Here is a 12,324-nt window from a genome sequence, read left to right on the forward strand (position 1 = left end):
CCCCCCCCCCCCCCCCCCCCCCCCCTGCCAGACACCCTTCCCACCTCCTCACCTTTTGCTCTTCTCTCCTTATCCACATCTTCTTCCCTCCCTCTGCCTCCCTTTCTTTATTCCACTGTATCTTTTGTGGTGCCTGTCTCACTGTTGTCCTCTGTGTTTTATTTAGTCTGGACCTCTCAGAATTGGCCAAGGCTGCCAAGAAGAAGCTTCAAGCGGTGAGTTCAATTCAATTGGGAGATTTAAATTAGGGTTTATTGGACATTCACAGCACAATTCTACAAACAGTGGTAAGAATTGACAAGGTAAAAGTTACTACTAGTTTTTTAGACAGTAGCCAGATTTGTTGTGTGCTTGAAAGTAATGTAAAAGTATAAGTACTTAAAGCAAGTTGGTTGGTCTAATAGCCAGATTTTCTATTACTTGCCAAAATAATGTCCTTCCGCTTCAGAGCCATCTGTTCAGCCCCACAGAATGCTAATAATCCAAAAACTGAGAGCTGATGGTCGGTTATCAGCATTTGAAAGATTTTAAGTTGGAAACAATAACATAGGCGTTTTTAGAACAGATGTGATGGTAGACTAAAAATGAAACTGCATGCCAAGGAAAATCTTAAAATGTCCCGCCCAGATAGCCGTACTTCACAATGTTTTTCCTTTTCCACTGGTGTATGTTGCACTGATGTGTAGGCATGTACAAATACAACTGTTAATTTAACTATTTGTTTGTCTGTTTGACAGCTTAACAATCGGCTGTTTGAGGAGCTAGCAATGGATGTGTATGATGAGGTGGATCGCAGAGAAAACGATGCAGGTGAGCCTCATCTCCTCCCTCCTCAAGTCTTTGGTGCTCTGTGGGGTAGACATGTATGTCTTGTGTTTGGACTTTTTCCTTATATGGAAACAAGACGTTGAAAGTACAAAACACCTCCACAAAACATCATTGACATAAACTTTGAGAAGAAAAGGAGTGATAGAAAATCACAGAGAAGTGATTAGAGAAAAAATGTTGAGCGCACAGAGTGAATTTGAAGGAGAGAGTGAGTAGAAAAGGAAAATATCTGTTAAAGAGGAAGGCCAAATAGAGTCAGTGAGGGAGGAGGAGAGAGAGTGAGGAAGTGCCTCTAAAATTCTTTAGTCTCTCTCCTCCTGCTCTTTCTTGCTCTGTCTCCTTTTCTTTTTTCCATTTCTTCTCTCCCTTTCCTTCAGTAGCAGTCAAATTGTGCTTTCTGACAGAAGCACCGCAGGTAAGTGGCAAGAATACAAAGACAAACACACACACAAATACACGTACACACTCAGCCACACACAAGGGGAGGGCTAAAAGCACAACGGTGGATAATAGGGGCTGGAATTCAGTTTTAGGATCTACTGTATGGTTTTTACTGTGCTTTGTTTATGTCTGTGCGCATGTGTGGGTGGATGGACTGGGTGTTTGGCTACCCGTGTTCCATTTTAAACACACACACACACACAGAGTTCTTTTTTGCTTCATATTTGTGTCTCCAGTGTGGCTTACAACCCAGAACCACAGCACTCTGGTAACGGAACGCAGCGCTGTGCCCTTCCTACCAGTCAATCCTGAATACTCTGCCACACGCAACCAGGTAAACATACACACACTCTTTCTCACACATACTTACAACCCAGGTAGCATGCATATACTCATATACATTTGTATTAGCTGATACAAATAAATACATAGTAATAGTTAGCTAGTTTTTACCTGTAGACAATTACAAAATTGTTGAAAGAACTGGCGTGCAAATATAAAAGATAGGATAGTGATATCTAAGACAGTTAGAAAGTGTATGTGTTTTGGGGAGAAGCCGAAAATGAGTGTGAAATTGACAAGGGATGTTCTTAAGCAGAGAAAGAGGAGGGAATATGTAATCAATCTGGGGTTCTCTCCCCCCTCTCGCTCTCTGAGATTGTGAGATGGAGAGGGAGAGGGAGAGAGAGAGAGAGAGAGATCCCATATTTCCTCTCACATAGTATAAACATTGACTTTTAACATGGACATACACACAGAAAAAACACCCGCATCTCCACGTTTGCTTTTCCCTGATTGGGCAGTTCAATGTGGTCAGTAACTGTGCTGTGCTGACATATCATGGTGAAACAAACAGGAGAAAAACACACTAACACTTTAAAAGATGAACATTTTACCTTCTTTTGTCTTCCAAAGTGATGTTTTTAAATAGCACATCGGCGATCGCTTTGTGTAATAGTTCTACTCTAGCACTTCATTTGAAAGTGATCTTTTTATTCTCATATAGTATATAGATGCCAGCATACTCGAGTAATGACACGGTTTGTGTTTCTTTCTCATGTGTTTATGTGTGTATTTGTGTGTGTTGAGTATGACTGTGTTTTTCCATGGTTGTTGGCCACACTAGTCACACAGTGAACCACTGGCTGTGGGCTGGATTGTATCTATATTCCACACTGATGATACAAACTTAAGTAACTTTGAAAAGTTTTTTTAGACTGGTCAACCCAGTAGCTCACAAGGTTGAGCGCTTGTCGGATATACTGAGGCTCAGTCCTTAACCCAGCGGCTCGGGTTCGAGTCCAACCCATGGTCCTTTGCTACATGTCATTCTTGCTGTGTGCACTCTAATAACTCCAGACTCATTCTTCCCTCAGGGCCGTCAGAAGCTGGCTCGTTTCAATGCTCGGGAGTTTGCCACACTCATCATCGACATCCTGAGTGACGCCAAAAGGAGACAGCAAGGGAAAGGTCTCAGCAGTCCAACTGGTGAGACACTGGGAGGATGGGACAGACAGTTTAGGACAGACGGACGAAGTTATTTAAGCTATTAATTATCAAGCTTTTTAAAGAGGAGCAAAAAACAAGGGCATACAACTTAACCTAGTTACAAATATGGATAGATATTGACTTTTCTCAACACCTCTCTGTACAACAATGTGGAGCTATGTTTTAGGAGTTACATTTGTGCCAGTATATTTTTATCTGTATATATCATTGAAAAAAGTTGGAAAGAAAGGTGGCCAAAATCAATCAGCAGTCGTCTCTGTCAGAGCTTTTCCAAGGGAGAAATGAAAAGAGCTGGGCTGATAAACTTTAAGATGAGAAGTGTAATAAATAAGATTTTCTTTCCTGTGTCAGACCCATTTGATCTGGGCATTGATGATGACCAGCATGACTACGACAGTGTAGCCTCTGATGAAGACACAGACAGCGAGCTTACCACCCAGAACAACAGCAACACGCAACGCAGCAACCGTGCAAAGGTATAGTACTTGAACACACACGACTTATTTTAGAAAACCAATGTACATCTTGCCTCACTTTGATAAAATGCAGCACCCTATTCAAAGTAAAATCTACAGCTCTGCACACGCTACTTAAAATGTGTTTTCAACTTTCAGTCATCGTCCTCTTATATAAAAGAAATTCGAAAAGCAGTTGCATCAGCTAGCAAAGCTATTCCATGATTTCCTATTAAAAACTGCATGTCCCAGCATGCTTTGCCTGGAGTGGCAGCAGTTAGGGCTGCTACATAGCTCCTGAGTGACATCATCAGCTATTCTGGATCCTTGTCAGAGAGGCATTGTTCATACAGAGAGAGAGTGTAGTGAGAGGGAATAGAAGAGGAGATTGAGTGAGAGAGAAAAATGTTGTGGAGAGGGAGTGGTAGAAATGACAAAGTAAACAACAGCTAAACCAGTAACTATCTCCCTTTTCTGGACTCATTGGGGAAAACTTTGACAAACCGCAAGTCAGAGATTCCACTTTCATTTCCATTCTAAAAATATGTGCATTCATTATTCACTTTTAGGGAGTGGTCTAGAAATGTGTTTGAGCATGCTAGAATGGTCACAGGAAGTGGGGGCAGATGGTGCATTGGGAACAAGAACTGAGGCTCCACTGTCGATATGCGTGTGATCAGCTGTAGTACTGGCCTCCAGGCTGCAGCCCTCAGTCCTCTCACAGTTTTAAGCTGTGTTTTCACCCCTCAAATTGCACTAATTTACCTCTGCAACAAACAGCATATGTTACATACAGCAGTATTTAACAAATAATTGTGTCAGCCTAAGACACAGTGTATGAGTTGGATTAATTTGTAAAAACACTTTCACATTGGGCTTATACCCTGGAATAGCTTCACTAGTCTCATGATGTCAATTTACTCACTTTGTTTGTGCCTTTTTGTCCACTTGTCTGTGTTTCTCACTTTCTTTTTAACGGTCTGTCCGCTTGCCCGGATCTTCTATCAATCCAGAGTATGGACTCATCAGACTTGTCAGACGGCCCCATCACCTTGCAGGAGTACCTGGAGGTAAAGAAGGCGCTGGCCTCCTCAGAAGCCAAGGTGCAACAGCTGATGAAGGTCAACAACAACCTAAGCGATGAGCTCCGGCGGCTCCAGAAGGAGGTAGGGAGTATGAAGGGGCGAGTCATAAGGTCACAGGGTCATCTTTTGCACAACCTCAACCAAAGAATGTCATGTACAGAGCAAAAGACAAATCAGTAAGTGGGAGTTTATCTTATATTTTTATTTCAGTTTTGATCTTATTTAATAAGAGCAGAGAGCAACAGGGTGCATGAAAGAGAGATGGGATAAAGCAAGAAAAGTCAGCATTAACTGTTTCTTATTAAGGAGAACATAAAACCTACTGGAGAAGTTGGATTATAAAATGAGATGATGCCTAGGCGAAGAGAGGGTATTTAAGAACTCAGAAGATAAAGAGACAGAGACGCGTTGGCAAAATGAGAAGCAACAATTAGTTTAGACAGAAGGAGGGCACGGTGATGGAGAGACAAGTGAATATTTTAATATCTTTGCAAGTTGATGTATTTTCCCTGACAGGGTGTCATTTTTCTACACTGTTGTCTCTGGAAGATGTATTTGGTTACAGCTTTCCAGTGGTATTTAGTAACTAAAGCAGACGGCATTGGTGCTACAAATACTCTTTTCATTTAAGTTGTCATTTTTAGTTTAGACAGTTTTCAATTAATAATCTTCATTGTTGCTTCATTTGGTTCCCTGGTAGTTGTCATCATAATCTCATTGTACTCATTAATGGCTGCCAGTGTCCGCTAATGTGACCCATGATTCATTCATGCGTTCATTTTTGTCATTTGACAGGGGATATAGTAAAGCATTGAGGCAAACATGCACTTGTACAAGCAAACACTTATGTCCACACACAATGCAGATAACAAATACTGTGGTCAGATGTAATCATAGTCAACAGTACACTCAGTGCAGGTGAGCCCATATTGACCTATGAAAATAGATTTATACAGGATGGCCTATGTTTCCTTTTCCAAGAACCAATCTCTGCCTTGGCATGCCACCTATTGATGTGTCTTTACTACATATCCCCTCTCTCCCGAGTACTGATGAGTAACATGTATGAGTTTGTGTGAGCCTTTTACTGTACATGTGTACGGATGCTTGTCTTTAACCATTCAGTTGACACCCACTCCCTTCCCTTCAACCTTCCCATGTCCCTCCCTCCATCCTCTCATCCCTCCCTGCTCCTATCCTCCTCTCCTGTAGATCACGCGGATGCAGACAGAGAACAGTGTGCTGCGGGGGGGCCAGCAGGCTGGGGGGTTAGCTGGCCATGGGGTAGGGGGTCCTGGCGGTGGAGGAGGAGGAGGAGGAGGAGGAGGAGGAGGAGGAGGCCACTGGCAAGTGGGTGGGATGAGAGGAGGAATAGGCGGAGTGGGTTTGGGTGGGTTTGGGACAGGAACGGACCCCCCGGGGCTGTCGGTGCCCTCCTCGGTTGCCCCCCACTCCCATCCCCACCGAAGGGACCGCCAGGCCTTCTCTATGTACGAGCCAGGGGCGGCCCCCGGCCCCACGGCCCATGGTCCCCCAGTCCTGGACTCCCTGGCAGCCCGCCTGCAACCCCTCAACACACCCAGCGTAAGTTAGAACTCCCGCGGCCCCTTCTACCTCCCACCTTCCTTTTGGTGGTCCTGATTGGCTCTCTTTGGCCATATTAATAGGTGATAGTCCAATCCTGATCTCTCTATCTCCCTTCAACTTTATCTCTTCCTGCATCTCAATTACCGATCCTTCTCTTTGAAATGTCCAGTTGTGCATGGCCCCCATTTAAATGTGAAAGTGTAGCACTGATTTGTCTAAGAACAATAAGACATTAACTAATGTTTTTTAGCATAATAAAGGGGAAGTGCATAGGTGTGACGTCTTGGAGAAAGATGGAAAATAGGGATTGCGTTGTTTGGTTGCCTGGCGATGCCTGTGATCTCTCTCTCTAGCCTGCTCTTTACCCTTTGACCTTTTCATTTTCAACCCGTTTTGACCTTCTAGTTAGCTGTCCTGCCTCTGGTCAGCTGCTTAATTTAGGATTTACAATGATCACATACCGATGCTATTGCGCGCACACACACACACACACACACACACACACACACACACACACACACACACACACACACACACACACACACGCACACACGCACACTGTAAAGTGGCTGATAAGTATGGAAGCCCTGAGAGGCAAGAGAGAAAAAAATTGTGGTGATTAGTCTGATCTAAATTGTTTTCTTGTGTTTATGACTTACAGACAGGTGAAATAAAGATTTTGCCAGGATAATCTTTCTAAGTTATGTAAATGTTTTTATTTTATTTTATTTTTTTAGGTATTTCTTGTAATACTCAATTTGGCCACAAGAGGCTGCAGTGCACCACTACCCCATGTTTTAAATAGGACGGAAGGCATACAGGTTTTCATCCAGGTGCCAGGTGAGTTTTAGTCCTATTTTTAAAACATGAGGTAGTGGAGATGAATATTACAATGAGTATTACAACAACAAACACAAATAAATGTTTTTCACATACGCAAAACCTTTTTTTTCTTGAATGGATCACAAGAATATTTTTCTCACTTGCCTCTTAGTGCTTCCGTAATTACAGCAGACAGCTAGGTGACCAGTCATAGCATTCACTAGCATTCATCCTACAGCAGCATCTGTAAAGCTACAGTATGCAGGAACACAACCATTCACCACTACTGTCAACTCTTCTATGGAGACCTCCATGGAGTCGTAGCCAATTCACCGTCTCTGTACACAAAGATTTACCTGTTTGTCTGTTTTCTTTTTGTCTGTCTGTCTCTTCACCTGTCTGTCCCTTGCTCACTGCAGTGCAGCCGTGCATCCTCTGGATGTAAGCATTCTGTCTGTCATTGCATTGTTTGCCATTTCATCAAAATTACGATTCTCTCACATGCAACTATGCACCACTTCTGCTTATTATGCATTCTAATAATGGAGATCAACATTAGTGTAACATATGTGTGTAGTCCTTTTTAGATGCTCTGTGTGATGTATAGCTGGTCATCACTGGTTAGTTTAGTTAGCAGTGTTCTTTGTATTTCAGTGTTGGATAACTATAGAGGCATGTAGTCTTGATGGGACGATGTGTTCGCTGCCAAGTTGATCTGCCGCTGCTCTCACTGGCTCATTCATCTTGTTTTTCTGCTGTTTTTAAAAACATCTAATCTCTATCTCTCTTTCTCCAAACTTTTTTTCCCTATTTCTTTATCCATATCTGTCTGCTAATCTTTCATTCCCTTCTCCATCTCTTTGTCCACGTTTTGCTCTTTCTCTTATCTTTATCCCTCCATCTCTCTCTTTTTCTCCCCTTCCTTTTGTTCCCTCACTTTTCACAGGTACGGAAGGGTGGTGTAGGGGGTCCAGCACCATATGGAGGCCAACATCTGTCTGGATCTACCGAGATGGGCAGATACATGGTGAGGGTTTACAGTTTTTGGTTGTGGACTGATTTTCCGACCTTCATGATTCTGTACAGTAGGAAGTTGAGATTATAGACTTTTATTGTCAAAATCAGCTACCTACAAATACTACAAGAGCTTGGAATGTTTTTTAGATTTATTTAAAAGATTCAAACTGATGATTTGAAACAACTTTTAAAATCTACGCAATTTAGTGGACTTGAAATTGTGACATTCACTGGAAACAAATGGTTGAACTTTGGGGGAGCTCTGCACGAGTTAACGGCTCGGGCGGTTTGGTGAGGTGGGTGATCATTGGCCTGATGGAGCCTGTTGTTGCTGTTTCTCTCCCCAGATCCCCAAACTAGAGAAGCATGGCAGTGGCACTGACAGCGACTATGACAACACACAAACATACGACCTCTCGCTAAGGTCAGACCCACTGCACGTCACTGTACACACAAGGACAAGTGTGTTTTAATCTGCAGTTTTCTAATTGCTAGAAACCAAAACCAGTTATTTCCTGTTTAATGCATTTTCTAACTATGCCGCACTGTACATTTGTCACACACACACACACACACACACACACACACACACACACACACACACACACACACACACACACACACACACACACACACATGTATGGGGGTTAATTGCTGAGAGTTGTTAATGAGAAATAAACAGGCTGGTCTCTTAAGATGTTAAACTCTTAAAGTGTCAAGATGCTCGAACTGATTATTTTCCTCTGAGACTGCTCACTAAGGTCGCCCAAGGTGTTAATTATTAAAGTGTATGTATGCGTTTCTCTTCTCAGTATGGGGCGCAGCAGCGAGGAGGAAGGTGGTCGTGGGGAGTCTGAGGAGGGAGGAGGTGGGGATGTGGGAGAGCCAGACCCCACCCTGCCCTGCACAGAGGATGTCATTCTGAAGACTGAGCAGGTAACCAAGAACATCCAGGAGCTGCTCAGGGCTGCTCAGGAGTTCAAACATGACAGGTAAGACACCCCAAAGATGGGTAAAAGTGGCACTAGAAACATTTCTCTACCTTAGACTAAACACTATTAACTATGTCCTTGCTAGTCTGGAATGTCAGGCCTTGCCCCTCAATTTCTGCCCTCCGTGTGTTTCCGTTCTCAAAATATAATAACAAACTTTACTGGCTGAAAATGGCAAGTTTTAAAGAAAATTAGGATGGTGCAACAACATAGGTCTGCTTGGTTTTTGGGTCAATGATTGTAAAGATTTACAAAAATACAGGTTTGCGACATTTACTGTCTAGCTGGGATGTTTCAGGACAGATTGGTGGTTATGGGCAAAGTACACAGCGATACACTGTTAAGAGCAAATTACGGTTAACCATGTATGCAGCCAATTTAAATAGCTCATGTTACTGTGTTGTGTGAACAGTTAAATTCAACAGTTAACAATTTATTGGGGTGTTTTCTTCTGCCAGGTGCAAATGTTCCACAAACAAGCTCCTTCCCGAGACCATTTTGCAGAGGCACCTTCTCTGCGACCGGAGCTTAGCGCCACCCAAGACAATTGTGATTGATTTAAAGACATCCAAACAACACAAAGCATATTTTCTTCTAAACCCATAATGTATCTGGGCTTTAGCCAGTCCTTTCTCCAAAACCCTGTGGAGATAGGTCTGCCAAAAAAGACTATATCCTCGCTGACAAGTGATCATCTTGATTGGATAACACATTGAGAAGTTGCAGGAACATCTAGCTCCAGAATCCTCTTTTCAGATATTCTGTTACACGCATACACACTTACTTATAAACAGCTGCACCATGCAAATGCAGTTGTCGATGTTGCAATGAAATTGTGTGTGAGTTGCCTTGTTGCGTATAATGTTATATACAAATAAAGCAAGCTTAGAATCAGGCCACCGTTGAAAACTGAATGCCAATTAAAAGGTGTTTTAAGACATGTCCGTTTAGTAACAAGCAACATTCTTGCCTCAATCATCTCATAAAAAATGCATCTCCTTTTTAGCTTCGTTCCATGTTCTGAGAAGATCCACTCTGCTGTCACTGAGATGGCTTCACTCTTCCCCAAAGTAAGTTCCCTAAGTTTCTAATGTTTCATTTCTCTCTTTGTGTGTCTATTTTTCTCTTTTATTTGTCTGCCTTTTGATCTCTTTATCTACCTTGATCTGTTTACACCATGCAAGTTGAATTTGATTCCCTTCATTTCTCTGTAGCGCCCGGCGTTAGATGCAGTCCACTGCTCCCTCCGCCTGCTGGCATCCAGTGCCTCGCGGTTGCAGGTGGAGTGCCGTAAGGCGGCGCCCTCAGAGCCTGGCGGCCCTGCGGTGGACTACCAACTCCTCACTCAGCAGGTCATCCAGTGCGCCTACGACATCGCCAAGGCTGCCAAGCAACTGGTCACCATCACCACTCGTGAGAAGAAACAGTGACCCAACAACTACATGGATGGATCGAGAGGGAAGAGGGAGAGAAAACGGATCAAAGCATGGGTGGGCTAAGAGGGATGGGGAGGGGCTTCTCGGAGAGGAAGATAGAGGGGAAAACCAGATCACACTATTATTGAGCGGAAGAGGGAGTGGGAGGGATCAGGAGAATGATGGGCGTGATGAGGGAAGATAAAAGTCTGGAATATGCATGGCTAAGGAATCGGATGAAAGCGAATTGATTGTTTGGTAGAAACACTACATGCGACTGAAAAAGGAGAAATTCCACAAGTGTGGAAGAGAAAGTAGGGTAGAACAAGTGGAAGGATCCAACATGGGAACTACAGCCTCCTGCAACCTAAGTAAACTGTTGGAATCGAATGTGTATAATAAACCACTTAAACTGTGATAAGCATACGTGAAATACAATGGCGGCGATGTACAATGAGCTGGATCGGGAGGTGATACTGCTTTATTTATTCTCACCTGTCACTCGTCATCCCTCCCTCTCCCGGTTTACCTGAACTAGGGAGAGAGGAAGTAGATAGACCAAAAAATGACATACTCCACACGCCATCTCTGTCCCTCTGTCCTGTGGAGTCAGGACATTCTCTCCTGCCCCCCCGCTCTCTCTCTCTCTCTCTCTCTCTCTCTCTCTCTCTCTCTCTCTCTCTCTCTCTCTCTCCAACTAGACACGAGGCCCCTCTGTCTCCTAACCCGTCCCAGTCAAGATTCCCTTGCAGTGCAGAGGAGGATCTCCTGGGACCCATCCAGCTCCCCACCCCACCCAGCCTCACAGAAGCTTCCTCCTGGGTTAGCTATGGAGGGAGTTCCAGCGTTTCTCCGACCCGTCACCCTCTGTTGTCGGTGGTACACAGCATGATCTGGCATGTTTTGATTTATTTCCTCTCTTCGTCTTCTTTTTTTTTTTTTTTTAATACGCAGATTGGTTTGGTCTGCACCTCTGAGGAGAAAAAATGACTGACTTACACAAACACTTACACTGGAATAATTGTGACTTGTTGTTTATTTTGCCTATTGTTTTTTTGTAATGGCATTTTTACTGACTTTCATCTTGATTTAACTGTTTATGTATGTTTATTTTATTGTCTCAAATATGATTCTCATTTAGTGAATAGGGAGACAGGTGGAAGTATGTGCTTAACTGGGATTTAAGTAAGCACACACACACACACACACACACACATGGAAGAAATAACCTGTGATGGTCCTCAACATTTTTCAAGCACTCCTTTTCTAAGTGACAGTTGAGGGTTTTTTCTTGTTGTGATGTCACCCGTTGCCAAGGGGTTAAACAGTTGCCAAAGGGGAGAGCGTGTTGGGGGAGATTTGTTTTTGGTCTTGATTTTCTGTCAGACCAAAAGCCCCTTGGTGCATTATGACAGGACCTTGATCAAAATGTTTTGGCTTGACTTATCTCATGATTTGCCTCATTTAACACAACCAGTGGAATCATCTCAAAAAACCTATTCATCCTTGCTGTGCCAAGCAAGATAATATTTGGTCCAGTTTGTGTATGAGGACTAACCCCCTCCAGACTTGGTTTAAAGCAGGATGATATTTACATGGCGGGTGTACTCGTGGATGCTGGTATTACACAGCAGCCATTATTTGTATGCATGGTAACAAATGTTGAGTCACACATTAAGTTGATACACATACTGGTATGTTGCAGTTAAGCTTTAAGTAGTCCCGTGAAAAGCACCAGATCTAGCAACCTGGAAAGTAATTATAAGGAATACCCGTTGCTTCATTTCATTTGAGAATATACACTCATTTGAAATTGATTTAACCACCTCAAGTGTGCTTGATGTAGGTTGCCATGCATTATGTTTACTTTTTAGACTGTCTGGCAAGCACAATCAAGCCCACGTTCTGTTTTCCGATTGCTTCTCTGTCACGGCCTGCTGATCTGGGCCCCAGAAGTTGTCACTTCTAGCTCACTGTCTCTGAGCACTGCTAATGGGAGACAGCATTGGGAACAAAGATGTTTTTGTTTTGTTTTTATCACAAAGAGAGCGCACTAACCCTCCTGGAGGTTTTAAAGTTGTACTGTGCCGAACAAATATGGTCTTTTCTTTAACAAAGGCTGCAGATAGATCAAAAAAGTTTTCCTAGCTGACAGGAGGACCGTCTTTTTCTA

The 12,324-nt window shown here is 43.2% G+C and overlaps 1 protein-coding gene across 3 annotated transcripts in view; it reads left to right on the forward strand.

The window, feature by feature from the left end:
- git1 (G protein-coupled receptor kinase interacting ArfGAP 1) overlaps nt 1-10,352 on the forward strand; it is a 21,140-nt gene extending 10,788 nt beyond the window's left edge. For 2 of the 3 annotated variants that reach the window (XM_034867911.1, XM_034867912.1), the window contains 12 exons: nt 167-215; nt 738-810; nt 1,506-1,603; nt 2,646-2,757; nt 3,130-3,254; nt 4,247-4,399; nt 5,531-5,902; nt 7,674-7,754; nt 8,092-8,168; nt 8,557-8,736; nt 9,743-9,806; nt 9,951-10,352. In XM_034867911.1, coding sequence (XP_034723802.1) covers nt 167-215; nt 738-810; nt 1,506-1,603; nt 2,646-2,757; nt 3,130-3,254; nt 4,247-4,399; nt 5,531-5,902; nt 7,674-7,754; nt 8,092-8,168; nt 8,557-8,736; nt 9,743-9,806; nt 9,951-10,166 — 1,600 coding nt within the window. In that variant the 3' untranslated portion in view covers nt 10,167-10,352. The remainder of the gene's footprint in view (nt 1-166; nt 216-737; nt 811-1,505; nt 1,604-2,645; nt 2,758-3,129; nt 3,255-4,246; nt 4,400-5,530; nt 5,903-7,673; nt 7,755-8,091; nt 8,169-8,556; nt 8,737-9,742; nt 9,807-9,950) is intronic. The other variant, XM_034867913.1, reaches the window with a different exon arrangement.
- The last annotated feature ends 1,972 nt before the right edge of the window (nt 10,353-12,324 follow it).

This window comes from Etheostoma cragini, chromosome 3 (assembly GCF_013103735.1).
Source record: "Etheostoma cragini isolate CJK2018 chromosome 3, CSU_Ecrag_1.0, whole genome shotgun sequence".
Classification (NCBI taxonomy): domain Eukaryota; kingdom Metazoa; phylum Chordata; class Actinopteri; order Perciformes; family Percidae; genus Etheostoma; species Etheostoma cragini.